General features: G+C 35.0%; 1 protein-coding gene across 20 annotated transcripts in view; it reads left to right on the top strand.

Annotated features, from left to right (window-relative positions):
- LOC110460779 overlaps positions 1-15,597 on the top strand; it is a 56,099-nt gene that overhangs the window by 1,066 nt on the left and 39,436 nt on the right. For 16 of the 20 annotated variants that reach the window (XR_002464058.1, XM_021513929.1, XM_021513913.1 and 13 more), the window contains exons 2-4: positions 1,114-1,270; positions 1,762-2,718; positions 3,302-3,684. Coding sequence is in view for 19 of the 20 variants with exons in the window: in XM_021513929.1 (XP_021369604.1) it covers positions 1,135-1,270; positions 1,762-2,718; positions 3,302-3,684 (1,476 nt within the window). In the remaining variant the exon portion in view is untranslated. Of the gene's footprint in view, positions 1-1,113; positions 1,271-1,761; positions 2,719-3,301; positions 3,685-10,486; positions 10,592-11,465; positions 15,189-15,597 lie in introns of those variants that run through there. The other 4 variants (XM_021513925.1, XM_021513924.1, XM_021513911.1 and 1 more) reach the window with 4 other exon arrangements.

The raw sequence follows: 15,597 nt of genomic DNA, 5'->3' as shown, positions 1-15,597 counted from the left end.
TCTGTGTCATATCTTAACTCATTTCAAAACTGCCCAATTATTTTCCTAATACTATGATTGTTCATTAGACAATTTGAAAACCATGTGAAGTCTTTCCGCGCTTAGTATATGATAAAATTGACTAATATTTGTAAACGACAACATATTTAAAATTTATTTTTAAGCCATATCTCTTTGTAGCCCAAGTTTTATCTGGCTCCAATACTAGCTATAGGCTTCTGACATCTTGGAATCTGATGTGGCACCAATATACCACTTTTTATCCAAATATGGAATTATTCTCAGAAAATGTTAGGGTGTTGACAAGTTTTGTGGTACTGTCAAAAACTCTGCTAAGCTGCAACAAGAGGCGCCAGGATTCACCGCGATACACTTGTACCACGATTATTCATGTTCAATTCGATTCACAATATTTTTTTCGGATTTCCGATACGTCACGATCTGAATATTTGTGTCGCTTCAGCTGAAACGTCTGTGAGACGTTCAATTTCATTGGCTGATCTCTAAACCCTCAAACAATCGGCTGCGAGGATGCAGTTTTCACAAAGCATTCATATCAAAATGGCAGACCGCCGTAAGGAAATGAAAATTTGTGATGCTCGGCCGGCAGGCTTCAAATCAAATGTGTGTAAACACTGCAGGTTTCCGTGTATCGACGGCTTATATATCTCATTTTGTTTATATTTTAAACTAAATGTGCATCGAATCGAAATAATCGAATGGTGGTACAAATATCGAGATTCATTTTGAATCCTGGGTAAAGTGTATCGTGACAGCTCTAGCTGCAACACCTACCTGACATGATGTATCCAAAACCAGCTACTTGTCACAAAATCAATGTTCCATTTCCATATGGAGAATATGGAGAGAAAAAAAACTCCAATCAAGTATTAAATCAAATTCAGTTCTATGTTTAATTTGTGAAATGAAATAAAGGTCTGTTGAGAGATATTAATTTAAACCTAGATCTTCAGAGATATTCAGATAGATTTCAGATTGTTTTGAGACTTCATATCATGACATTATTCAGAAATTTTAATTATATTTTTGTAACCAATAATTGCACTGGTAACAATAAAAAAAATGTTAAATTAATTTTGTGTCATTTTGCAGTATACGACCCAAAGCTACAAGATGTTGGACTTGTCCAAAATTAAGGAGGACTTCTCGTTTATGGTGAAGGAAGCCCAACCATGGACTCTCACTCAATTTGTAATGTGGCTAGACCTAAAACTGTCTGAATACAAAATTAAAGGATATATGGTCCTGGGTAAGTTTGCAACATGACTAACCAAAAAATATCTGCACATTCATTGTGGGTAACAGAAGTTGTAGTTTTATATTTCAGTACCAGTATTTGTTTTGTAAAGTGATTTAATACTATTGTGAATTTGTTTATACCATATCGTTCACAGGGTTTTCATTCACAATAGACAGCAGGTCAAAATGACTGGTTCAGCTCTTAGTATGGCCTGTTCAAATCACCTTTTTCTTATGCACTTAAATGTACATCTGTGTTTAATGATTGTATTCCCTTAGCTTGTATAGCGATGATAATTTTCTGAATTTATTACAGACAAATTCATCATGAGAAGTTGAATTACAGGCAAATTCATCATGAGAAGTTGAATTACAGGCAAATTCAGTATGAAAATATTAAATTACATATATATGGTTAAGCCCACAGACAGTAATCGTTAATATTAAATACAGATTATTTATTTGTAAGATTTCAAACTTTTATTTAATTATTTTTTTCAGATCATGAAAAGACGACTAAACCACGTTGGTTAAGTCCAGATGATGATAATGATGCTGCCGGTGATATAGCACCACAGCCCCCTAACTGTCCGAAGTGTAACACAAATAATCAGGGACAGACAAGGGCAGATAACTCCAATCAATTACCGCAGAGAAGAAACCAAAACACATTTCAGAGGCAGCAGCAAAGGAATAGAAATACACATTTCCGACGTCAAGGAAATGAATCTTACATAAATGAAGTTCTTTGTGTTGGTGACAATGTACAGAATTCCAGGACATCCATCGACCCCAGTGCACGGGGAAGCAATAAAGACATGATGCCTCAAGTGATATCGTTAGAACCTGCCACGGACCTTACGGCAGAGGACATCAAAGAGATGGACAAAGTGTTTCAAAGCAAAGACTCGTCCAATGTTGATGACGACGTTGTTGAGATTTCTCACCCTGCCAGCAGGGGAATTCAGCGTCATCGTAGACCTCAGGTTTCATCCACTGTGACTTCAAAACAAGACATTGGGCGTGGTTTCATAACAGCGGGAAGCACAGTGGGGTCTTCCTTTTTGCAGGAGGGACATGATCAGGAATCATTCTCGCGCCCTCCGAGAGAAGAATCGCCACCCAAAAGGCAGGTAGCCATGGTCGACTTATCTCGTGCCTCTGTACCTGAAGAGGAACCGTCGTACGACCCACCACCGACTAGTATTAGACCTGAATTATTGATGAGTGCTAGAAATGAACCCACACAAAACATGTCCCATAACCAGACAGGACCCGGTAGTGGTTTGTCTGATCAGCCCATCTCCATGTCTTTACCTGTACCTGTAGCACTCCATGTAGCCAGACCCAGTGACCCGGGTGGGTCAACCCCCATGGAAACATCCTCCTCAGTCGATCCATCCGCCACCGAAATCAAACAAGAAGTCAATGATAGTTTCGAAGAATGTTTCCTAACAGGTTGGTTTAACCGCTATAAGGTTCATGATGATGTACACAACTTGTTAACATTGTCAGTGATATACATACAGCAGAATGGTTGAATTCTGGATATTTCTTCCCTTACTTTAACCATTTTGATATTTTTCTCTCCTTTGTTGACCATAAAATTGTAATAAGTTGCCTGTGAAGCTCTCTACAATTTTGCTTGGATAATTAATCAAAAAACATTTTTCCAATATCTATTGTCAAGGGTGTACATGACCACTAGCCTGATGTCTGTGGCTAGTAGGTTTTATATTGGAACTAGTAAAATATTTCACTATTTTATTTGATAATATTGTTAAGACTGAATTGTAGAATTCTTTGAATTCCGCTTGCAAGCAAGTACTTTGAATTTATATGAAATAGAACATACTAAAGAAGATTATAAAATCACAGTTCAAGGCATTATATAAATTTATAAGTATGAACAAATTTGATTTTCTACATGCTTGTATACCCTTCCATTTCTTCATTCATTTAAATTCTTGTTGTAAGTTGTTTTAACCGTCTGAAATATAAAATTTGATGATGGCGAATTCGTGCTTCATTTGTTGTACAGGTACAGACGAACAGAACAGTCAGATGTATATGATGGGCGACAACAGTTTATCAGACAGCGAAGCAAGTTTTAATCAAGGACAGGCATACTCCCCCCAACAGAACCCCGGTACCAGTGGCATGACTCCTATGGGTTTTGGTCAAGGTCTTTACACTGTAGGCGAACAGGAAGTTGATTTACCGAAATTTGAAGATCCATTAGTTCGAAGAGTATTAGAAGACGGTGCTGCCCCCTCACGACATATGTGGTCTAAGATCATCACGAGATGCGCGTATCATATGCTGTCGAAAGGAGTCCCCCACAAACACGATTACCAACTGTTCAGTAAAGCCTTCTATCTGCGATATCCGTGCATAGGAACGAATCGAGGGCCAAATCCATGGGTAAGTCTTTATGTCATTTTTCTTTCGGTGTACACAGGCAGATGTTTCCATCTGACTGTGTATACATACAGTACAACTAGAAATTCCATCAACATATCTGAGCACTTTAGACACTGCAGGGTCCCTGTGATTGAAGTTGACACAGGGTCCCAGTGATTGAAGTTCTAGAGTCAAAAGGGTTGGGTAATCAGCTTAATAGCAAGCTACAGTGAACTGTAGGCTGTTAAAAGTGCCAGCATTTATGATCATTTTGGTAAAATATTAGAAATAAGGTAACTTATTCACAAATATATAGTTATAATGGCCTATTTATAGCTTTTTGTAAAATCTGGAGTTCTTTTTGACAAACACTGAAATTATTAGCTGATTTCATGAAAAATCAATTACTACTGATGAACTGTCATATATTTAGTCAAGCACATCAGGTATTGTGTTTTAAAATTTGTGAAAATGTCATTTTCGTATAAACAATACCAGAGTCAGCCATTGATTTTCTGTCATTTACAGTGTTAGAGGTGTAATTAAGATCACTGTAGCTTACTATTCAGCTAACCCTAAAAACAGAATTAAATGTTCTTAGGATTGAAGATGAGTAAAACAGCAAGCTTGCGTTAGATAACAACCAATACAGCACCTAGTCCATCGTTCTTTGCTTGCTGTTATTCAATTGCTTTTATTGGGAAGATATGTATTTTTTTTTTCTTGTATTAATTTGCAACAAGGGTTGGTCATCAATTCCAGTATCTGGTGGATTCAAATCAAAATCAAATTTCTCAAATAAATCCATGGTATAAGTGACCGNGGGGGGGTAGTTATAGGTGTAGTAGGTAAGGGGGGAGTTATAAGTGAAAGTAAGGGAAGTTAATCGGTGACGATGAGAAGTGTTTAGGTGAAGGTAGAGGGTGGGGATTGGAGAGTTTCTAGGTTGCTGTGAAAGAAGTTTATAGGCTGAAGTATAGGATGAAAGTTTATAGGTAAAGACAAGAGAAGTGTATAGGTGAAGGTAGAGGGTGAGGTTGGGAGAGTTTCTAGATTGCTGTGACAGAAGTTTATAGGCCGAAGTATTGGATGAAAGTTTATAGGAGAGAGAAGTGTATAGGTGTAGCTGAAGGAAGTTTATAGATGAAGGTGGGGAGGAAAGAAGTTTGTAAGTGGTGGAGAGGGAGATCCTGGTTCGCAATAAACATAACTCAAGGTCACATCATGTCATTGTATAGGTACTATGTGTCATAAAGAAACAAGATCATACAATTTTGTAAAAACAAGAGTTTCTTTTTTGTAAATTTTCTATTCGAATTATACTAATCACACTTGATAAGGCATTCTGCAGCCTGTATTTGATAGTAAGATTGAAGTTTAATTTGTAAATTCTCCTGGGTGTCACAGGCAAGCCATTCCCTGACAAATTCTCATGACGTGTCCGAAATTAGCAACTCTTCAAAAACTGTGCTCATGAAATAATTCAGTGGTTTTCATAATTTCCTTTTTAAATGGAATATGTTGTTAAGTAATGGCCAAAAATTGAAGATTTGCTTGATCAGACAAATAATGTCCAGTTAAACTGACTTGGGAAGCCAATATCAGTGACCACACAGGAAAGTATTTTATCCCAGGTTGCTGGATGTATTGTCACAGAGTGTTGATTTGAATGCCTGAGAAGGACCTTGATGTGACCTTAACAGTTTACACCAATATGTTGATGGAATTTCTATGTTAAATTTGTTTAACACATTTTGGGCTGACAGTTGAACTTTTAAAATGTTCTTATTTTGTTGCCGTTTAACCACACTCTTGTTCTTCATATCCATACCATGTTCATACCACTTTGATTCTATAAGCTTCCACAAAATAGAAGTCTGATAATTAAGATCTCAAACATATGTACAGCCTTAACCCTTTCACCACTAGGTAACTTTAGTGTACTCTACCAAACATTGATCTGGATGAGTTCATTATGGTCTACAGTGGTGAAAGGGTTAAATGAAATATTGTTTTTTTATGGAGAGGTATTGGTACTGGGTCTTCTTTGGTTCTTCGACTAAATTAATGTTAAACCACGAAAAGACATCTTGATGAAACTTGAAGAATACCTACCTGTGTCAGTCCCAGATGGTGTGCAGTACTAGTGCACTGTAACTAAATCACTGTTACCTTCACCTCCAGTCAAAAGTCAATTAAGTGCAAAAGTATACCTGCATCCCCCGCAGCAAGTGTACTGTGAATTGCATTTATGTCACTGTGACCTTCACCTCCAGTCAAAAGTCAACTAAGTGCAGAAGTATACCTGCATCCCCCGCAGCAAGTGTGCTGTGAACTGCATTTATGTCACTGTGACCTTCACCTCCAGTCAAAAGTCAATTAAGTGCAGAAGTATACCTGCATCACCCGCAGCAAGTGTGCTGTGAACTGCATTTATGTCACTGTGACCTTCACCTCCAGTCAAAAGTCAATTAAGTGCAGAAGTATACCTGCATCACCCGCAGCAAGTGTGCTGTGAACTGCATTTATGTCACTGTGACCTTCACCTCCAGTCAAAAGTCAATTAAGTGCAGAAGTATACCTGCATCACCTGCAGCAAGTGTGCTGTGAACTGTATTTATGTCACTGTGAACTTCACCTCAAGGTCAAATATGAAACAAGTGCCAAACAAAAATAAATATTGAATATTAAGAAACTTTGTATCACTGCCAAAACTGTATCTGTACATTTTTTAAACTTTCTTTTAGCATGACTGTAGATTGGATAAATCTTTTAAAAAATCAACCCATACCTTGTGGAGTTTTCATGAAAATAATAAAGGTGAAATAAAAAAAAAATCAACAGTTCTCTTCTCTTTGGTTTAAAAACAAATCTCCGGAAGTTTGCAATTGTTATCCAGAAATATATATAAGATACAACACTGATAAGATATAGAACTGCACCCCTGACCCATGTAAGTCATTATGATGCTCTCCAAGTCTTCTTCATCACTGAACTATCAAAAATACCTGCAGAATTTAAAAAACCCACAGAATCCTTAAAAAACATCGGAAGATTTATTCTCAGCATCTTGTATGAACCATTTTCATGGGAAATCCCTAAGTCCCTATAAGACCTTCAAATTGATATTCAAAACCAGAAAAAAATCTGACCATTTTATAATTTTCCTTTGAATATATAGTACTTTGCAACTAGTGATGGGCAATCAGATTTATAACTTAATCGATAATCGGTTTGTAATTGGAAGTAACATTCCAGTAAACCGATTGATTATTGAATACATAATTCAGTTGATTAGACATGAAAATAAAGTGACTACACTATTGTAGACATATAGGCTTCCTTTAATTGAATTGATTACAATGCAAACAGCCAGCAAGCATATAATAAAAGATTTAAAAAAAAAAATCTAATGTTCTTTGTAAGCGTTTGACTTTGAATCCAGTAATGAACCCATTTTATCGACTATGAGATTTGTAATCAGTTATTAGAAAGGACAAACTGATAGATTTTCAATTTTAATAGATCATCATGGTCAGACCATCACTGTTTGCAATGTGTTCTGAAATCTCTAGATCTAGATCACAGCATAGTGTAGAGAATTTCATGGACGTGCAGGTAAGTGTATCTATTTATAAGTTGAACTGTCAGTCCTTTTTATTCCTTTTCTTGCAAATATATTAGAAATGTGTTGACTTAAATGTTAAGAATATATATGCTAATTTGATTCACAACAAATTAAAGACAGAATGAATTTGTGCTATACGACATGTCTGAATAATCGCACAGGAACTTTGTTAGTTCGCAAATTTCGTCAATCTGAAAGGCAAAATGTATACGAGTAACTGCATATCCTGGTAATTCTTTATCGTTATTTTTTCTTCAATGTTTAGCGAAACTAACAAGGTTCCAGTTCACAATCCTTTTGAATATTTGAATGCATTTAGGCTCTAGAATTGTAATTACTTGCTTGAAGTTTACTTTGTGAATACACTGATGTGAGAAATAGTACAAACGATGGCGATCAGATTTGACTGAACGGTTACGATACATACGATTTAAAAAAATGATGGAACAAATTTAAACCGATTCTGTGATGAATGAAATAAATGTACCGAAGACCAGTCTAATAACTCCTCGCCTTTGTTACGATCTAGTTACGTTCGCTACAAACTTATATACAGTAGACATTTTATCATGCTGTATTTATTGAACAAGTGATTGTATTGTTTAACAACCTTGAAGATATAATTTGTCTCCCGGAATGTTGTTTCTGTTCTCATGTGTCGGCTTAAACGCTATGGCCTCATGATGTAGCTTGGTCATAATGAAATACTGCGTATGACTTGTAATAAGGCTTTGTAACTAGATTAATATACCTACGACATCGTGATAAAACTTTTGTCTCAATGGTACACAGTTTATGACCGAGAAATAGAGTGTTGTCATTATGGAATGGTAATGGCTAACTTGTAATAGCTTTGCAACCCCTGAATTATAGTTTTGTTTCACCGGAATAATTTCTATGACCGTGAACTGAAGATTTATAACACCGGAGGCCTGGAATCGTACTGTTATAAGTGTGGAATTCAAATAAATTTGAAAATACAGCGTTATAAACTAATCTCTCTCGGATGAAAGAAATTAAATACCAAACTTTTTAAGATTATGCTCTGGAACTTATGTTGGAAGATTAAAATGAATTAGTACTACACAGATATACTACTTACAATCAGAACATAATATATATATTTTTACTGTGTTTAATGCCAGATAACACTGTTAATGTGCGGGTGTATCTTTTCATAGACTTGAAACTGACAAAAGTATGTGATATGAACAACACTCGAGGAGTAATGCCAGTCAGCTGACATTGGCATTCATACTGGGATATGAATATTAAATGTAAATGTAGAATTGTGCAATTTTTTTCGGGGGATTGTTATTTTGAGGGCATACTTTCTTGATTCTAACACGAGTTGGTAACAAACGTTCATGCATGTCACTTTATAGCAAACTACCCAATCGGAAATTAAAGAAGCCTTCAGAAGCCAGTCATATAGCACCGCTGGCACATGCTCTATATGCTTGACAACAAAGTTTACATTGCGATATTTCTTCAACCTCCTATCACCAACGGTTTTATACATAGATTTAAATTGGCCAGATTCTTGTAAATTCTTGTCATCACAAGCCGAAAGTATTGACATTTGTTGTGGATGTGTAAAATTCATATCAAAGTTGCGATATATATATATATGTGAACAAGCAATATTTCGTTTTTGGTTGAGGAGTCAACAACTCACTAAAGGGATCTAAATTCCAGTAATAAGTTGTGGTACGTGCAATCTGTACAGTGGTTTGTCATCAGACTTTGTCAATTAACCCTTTCACCACTGTGGATGGACCACAATGGACTCATCCAGATAAAGCTATGGTAGAATCTACTAAAGTTACCTAGGGGTCAAAGGGTCAGTTCCTCTTGAGGATTGATCATGTTTTGATTAAACACAGGCTAGCCGGTCTTATTGGGGTTCTATCGTATTAGAACATGATCAGTATCCAATCAAAATACATGTTTCAAATGGGTTCTGTTAGAATGTTGGGAAGGAAATAAATAACTGGAATTGTAGTTCATATGAATTACATAACTGAGAAGCAGTAATCTTCTCAACTTGAAATCGGTTGGGATTTCTGTCAATAATGTGGAGCAGAAAGCTATATGATTCTGGAGTGAGCCGTCTGTTGATGGTCTTTATAATCAGTTTGATGTGTACTGCGAGTGTGAAACAAGACATATTTTTGGCCTTCGTGTCAATTTTAGTTCTGGTCGGAGCTGTAGCTTTATTGCCCTGGCTCAAATGGTATCATTTTTGTTCAATATGCGAGTACTGTTGGTGAATAGATCTAGAGACAAAGGTCCCTGTCAGTCAAGTTTTAAGTAATCATTTTAATAACACGAAACCTGTTGGCTGGACTCTCGTGTATACTGAGTACATAAGATACAAGCTCATATATTTGACTTACTATGGCATGTACAGCAATTTTCTGGATTCGGAAACTGATCTATATGCGGAGAGATTGCTTAGAATTATAAGATTTTGGATGAGAATTACATTATAACTGAGGCATTGAGTGGGGTCGACTCACGACTTTATGTACAGGGATGAAGGCCAAGTAATTTCGAGTTTTGGGATGGGGATCTATATATGTGATTTTAAGGTGGGGAAGTGGCCATTGGGATATAGTGGTATTTGTGGAAGGTGGCTATATATGAACTTACAAAATTGTCAAGTTTGATAATACCAGTGTCTCGATTTGCAACAACAACAAAAAACACAATATGTGAGGGTAATACTATTCTTCTATCAAATATGTGGGATTTGTTGATTGGGTGTAAAAAAATGGGGTATAATTTTTGTTAGATTTGTTGTCATAAAATGATGAATTTGTTGATTGTGAACAGTTGATTTGCTGATTATGAAGAAACATTCAATGTGTTGTCACTGAATGGTGGATTTGCTAATTTTCATTCAATCTTGGATTGTTGATTGTCGTAGAATGATTTGAAGCTGATTATAAATGTTGTAGAATGATTTGAAGCTGATTACAAAAGCTCTTTTTCCTTATAAGAAGATTTTAAAACAAAAGAGAAGGATTTTTACGTGCATTTTGAAAGTTATGTTCATCGATATAGCCTATTATTATCTGAATTCATAAAAATGAAGAAGAGAAAAGCAGAATTACCAATTTTAAAAAGTTAACATTTTGAAAATTCAGTCACAAAAAAAGCCATAAAAATCCTTTTCTATCCTCTTTACAGAGCGTGTTTGCAAAAACTGTGTCACAGAAAATTCGGACTGCACGATGGCAGCATAAGAGACCTGTTGGACCAAGAGATTTAGGAGTATAGCTTTATAACGTTTAGGTAATCTATACTTCTCCAGACACTTCAGTATACTGTCATACTGATAGGTAATCTATACTTCTCCAGACACTTCAGTATACTGTCATACTGACCCCTGTACGCGCAATAGGTTGGGGAAATATTGGAACACTGGTCCAGAAATTAAAAGTATAGGAAATGATGCCTTTAGTTGGAAAGAATATACTTGGCCAGCATTTGTTGCTGGTACTATATGATATACCACAGTGTAATACATAAAGCTGGTGTCCGTGATTCATTGTTAAGAATCATGTGACAAAATCTAAATGTCTTAAAAAGCACTTTAAAAAAATTAAAATAGAAACATAATAAAATGTTCAAGTTGTTCTATGGAGTGAAAAACAATTGTATTTGTACAAAAAGCCAGATGTACTGAATTTCTGCTGTTGTCAAAAATAAAATAAAAAAGGGTGTGAGAAGTGTGTCTTCCCTCTAATGTAGGGAAACTTGACAAGTACTGTAATTTGATTTGAAGGTTTATACATGCATGCAGCTAGACTTTCCAACACCTGGGGAGACCTACTGACCTTTCTAACAATTGTGGAGTTGATATATATCAGCACTGGCATATATTGTAATGTTACATGGTATTTAACTCATTCACCCCTGCCATTTCATAATGAACTATTCCAACCTTTGAATTGGAGAAGTTCAAAAGTGTCTTCAGGGGTGAATGAGATAAACCTGGAGCTTTTCATGTAAAAACTTCATTCTGATGCACATTTACCTGGAAATCTGGGCTAAATTATGGAAAATATGAGTATAATTTTGAAAACAAAATGAAATTGCGGCAGGCTGGTATTATTATAACATGGACTTGAGCACTGTTGTAAAGGGAAATCCTTTATTCTTTCAGACTGAATTCGCAAAAGCCATTTCACAAAAAGTTCGTAATGTGCGCAAGTTGGTGCGGAAACCAGACCTCCACGGAGTCCAGATTTTCTAAAGAGACAGTTCATAGTCAATACCGGCAGGTGCCATGCTTCACTTCCCATGAACAATATTTTGTGATATGCTATCATTAGTTTCCATGGAAATATAGACCCTTCTTTTAAACACTAATATATGTATATACTTACATGAAACCTATGTTATCGGTGGTCCTTCGGATTGTCTTCAGATTGATGTAAATGTCTCGTAGATTTCCGTCAATTTATTCTTACAACACTGTGATCTCTAAAGAAAGCCCACCGGTGATTCGAATTTGAGATTGTGTTAAGAGACAATATCTGTCTGCTTAATTAAGTTCTGATGAGAAAAATAGGAATAAGTAATTGCTGTACTCTGTATACTACAGAATGTCTACAAAATGTCTTGAAATAATGTGACCAAGATACAACATTTGGTATATATGGTGAATTTGTGATGGTGTTACTTATGAATCAATTCCTTATATTTAAATACTGATAAACCATGATGCATGGTATTAAATCAACCAATTATGTTCATATGTTGTTGCTGTTCGTAATGAGAGTAAACCTTAATTAAAAATCAAGATGATATGCATTTTATGTAAGGGTCGGACCCCTTGGCTATTACAAGTCAAACAAAGTATTGGGTATAATAATGGCCTTTGTGATTTATAGAACACAGACAAGGGAGTTTATTTGACAATCATTGGAAGCTTTAATATGGAAGAACCATTTGTAAAAGACTCCATTTTCCCTTTTTCTTGCTTCCTTGACTTTGTGTTGTGCGCTTTGATGAAAACCAGAAGAGTTCAACTGAAAGGTTAAAATCATGATCTTTTAAATTGATTGACTTGCGCTGAAGGGAGCATAGTAATGTAAGCTGCTAAAGGATGCTGTGTAGAATGACATGGAAGAGCTTAAGGATGTTATCTGGAAAATGTTTTCTTGTAAAGTTGATCAAATTGATCATAACAAATGCAGATTTATGTCTATATATAACGTTGATTTTGAGATGAAATATTTTGAAAGAAGGAAGTTGAAGATTAATAGAAGACTGATGATAATAAATAGAAATTTAGAAGAAACCAGATGAAGTGAATGTTGGTGGAACCAACATGGTACTTTCATCTTTTAACCACTGTAGGCAGTAATGGACTCATCCAGATCAATGCATGGTAGAGTTTAATAAAGTTACACAGGGGTGAAAGGGTTAATTGTTACAGACGGCAGAAAAAATGGGAAGGGTTCAAGAACATTCCGATCTAAATATCTCCAAATTACTGGTGACGTGTTGAATGAATATTACATTGATCACCTGACCATTAAATGTGTTTGTATATAGCATGGTGAAGCCTCACACAGCTTCCCACTGTACATTACATCGCAAAAAAACACCTTTGTGCTACACATGTATTTTTCTTACTGCCCCTTATTCCTTATTTTATGTTCTAGATATATATACTTATTGTGATAATATTATTGTTGTTATTTTGCATAATACTGCAATGACACAGGAAGGACTGAATGCACAAAAAACACATAGACTCTAAAACAAAATTGTGAAAAAAATGTTGCTACCAATGGAATTGGTTTAAACTTATTTTTATTGCCTTGAAAATGACAAAAAGGATTGGGCACAAGTTCTTACAACTTAATTAAGCCCTCTCCTCCTAACTTAAATACATTTTACGTACATCATAGCTGTCTTTAACATGTACATGTACATTTCATTTTTTTTTTTTTTTAATTTAAGTTGAGTTAACAAAATAGGTTGTTTACGACTGTTTCTCTGTACCCCGACCTGCTCATAGAGAATTAACCGAGGTTTTCACACAGATAAAGAAAATTTAATTCTTCGAACATGATGTAATTGTTGTAATGAATGGAATTGATTATATATATATTTAGAGGAGACCCCAAAATTCATACGGAAAATTCTGGGAATGACTATGAGAGTCGACTTGATTTAATATTGTAAGATGGACTACTTGGTTCAGATATTGTATATCGTATGCTTGAAATTTTGTTCTTTGATATGTTCCAATTTTCCAATAATTCAAACTGAATCCGCTTTCTGTGCTGTTCATTCCAGAGTGTGTTTTCTAAGACCTTGTCACAGAAAGTTCGCAACATCCGCTGGCAGAAACGGAAGGGCTACACTTTTACTGATAAACAAAGTGCTTTTGAAGGAATGTCTGTCAATGTCGCTGAACTCGACTCTCTGTTGAATTCTGTGCAAACTGATTAGATAGCAAAACATCTGTCCATGCGTGTTGTATAGAGCTTTACCGGATGGCTTAAATTATTGTGGTGAAATGTTTTGTATGTCAGTAATATTGAGAAAAAAACAACAACTTTCGTAAATTTTGCTTGGTTTATAATAAACATCTTGGCTTTGTGGCTGTACCTGGTAGTTGTTGCAAAATAAAAAAAAAGTGTATTAATGATATTCCAAATGTTGTTTAGGTTTGTTTTGTTTTGAAGAAAAGTTGTTCACAATTAAGTGATCTTTTATACCAGTTTATAGCGGTGTTCATATATGGGCTGTCTGCATCACTGCTGGTTATAATGATTTCTTAAAGAGAATGTCAGTTAGCAAAATATAGGTTTATTGAAAATTATTGCTCTATTAATATCTTACAATAGAATCTGTACCCAAATTGAGAAACTTTATTTTAATTTAAACATCATATCAGTTAAAAAGATACGAGACGATGAATAGAATCTGTACCCAAATTGAGAAACTTTATTTTAATTTAAACATCATATCAGTTAGAAAGATACGAGACGATGAACCTTAAGAAATCTGAGAGTTATGGCACAGTTAAGTTGTGGGGTGCTGCCCTTACGGGTAGAGGCAAGGAGATATAAGAATGAGGCTATGAATGAATGGACATGCGTTTTGTGCAATTCTGGAACTGTGGAGGACAAAATTAATTCTGTCTTTCTGTCCACTTTATATACTATTAAAAGAAAGAATTTCATTTTGAACATTGGCGTAGCTGCATAATTGATAATAGAAAAAGTGTTTTATTCAGTAAAAATTATCTTTTGTCTCAAAAATTGATAGACTTAGCCACCTAACAAATTATAGCTTGCAAGTTAATATGAAGCAAAGTGACTTACGGTACCCTTTTGGTCGTGTGCTAGAAACGTTTTGGAAAAATTATGAATCATCTTGAAAGTATGAAATTGTGATACATGCACATGTCAAAATAATCATTAAATTTCTTAAAATTTATGATGAATACAGATCTTTTATCTGTGTTGAAGGGGAATAGTTTTTAGGGAAAACACATAAAATAACAAATATTTTATAAGACTGAAGCTGTTAACGGACAGGTCAATAACCCCAAAAAGGTATCTAAATTGCCACAAAAGTAAGATCATGGTAGCCTATTTTGATTGAATGAGACCTTGCCGTAAACTGCTAAGATGGCCTGCAGTTTCATGTGTCTTTGAAGGAACAAATAAATAATGGAGCAGCACAAAACAAATAAAGGATAGAGTGATAAATAACAAATACATAATGTAGTTATGAAAAACCAATACATAATGTAGTGATGAAAAACAAATACATAATGTAGTGATGGATAGAGTGTTGAAAAACAAATACATACTGTAGTGATGGATAGAGTGATGAGAAACAAATACATACTGTAGTGATGGATAGAGTGATAAATAACAAATGCATACTGTAGTGATGGATAGAGTGATGAAAAACAAATACATACTGTACTGATGGTTAGAGTGATGAAAAACAAATACATACTGTAGTGATGGATAGAATGATAAATAACAAATACATAATGTAGTGATGAAACTAATACATAATGTAGTGATGGATAGAGTGATGAAAAACAAATACATAATGTAGTGATGGATAGAGTGTTGAAAAACAAATACATACTGTAGTGATGGATAGAATGATGAAAAACAAATACATAATGTAGTGATGAACAACAAATACATACTGTAGTGATGGGTAGAGTGATAAAAAACAAATACATAATGTAGTGATGAAAAACATATACATAATGTAGTGATGGATAGAGTGATGAAAAATAAATACATAAT

Source organism: Mizuhopecten yessoensis, unplaced genomic scaffold, assembly GCF_002113885.1.
Source record: "Mizuhopecten yessoensis strain PY_sf001 unplaced genomic scaffold, ASM211388v2 scaffold10479, whole genome shotgun sequence".
Classification (NCBI taxonomy): Eukaryota; Metazoa; Mollusca; class Bivalvia; order Pectinida; family Pectinidae; genus Mizuhopecten; species Mizuhopecten yessoensis.
This window is presented reverse-complemented; position numbering and strand designations above follow the sequence as displayed.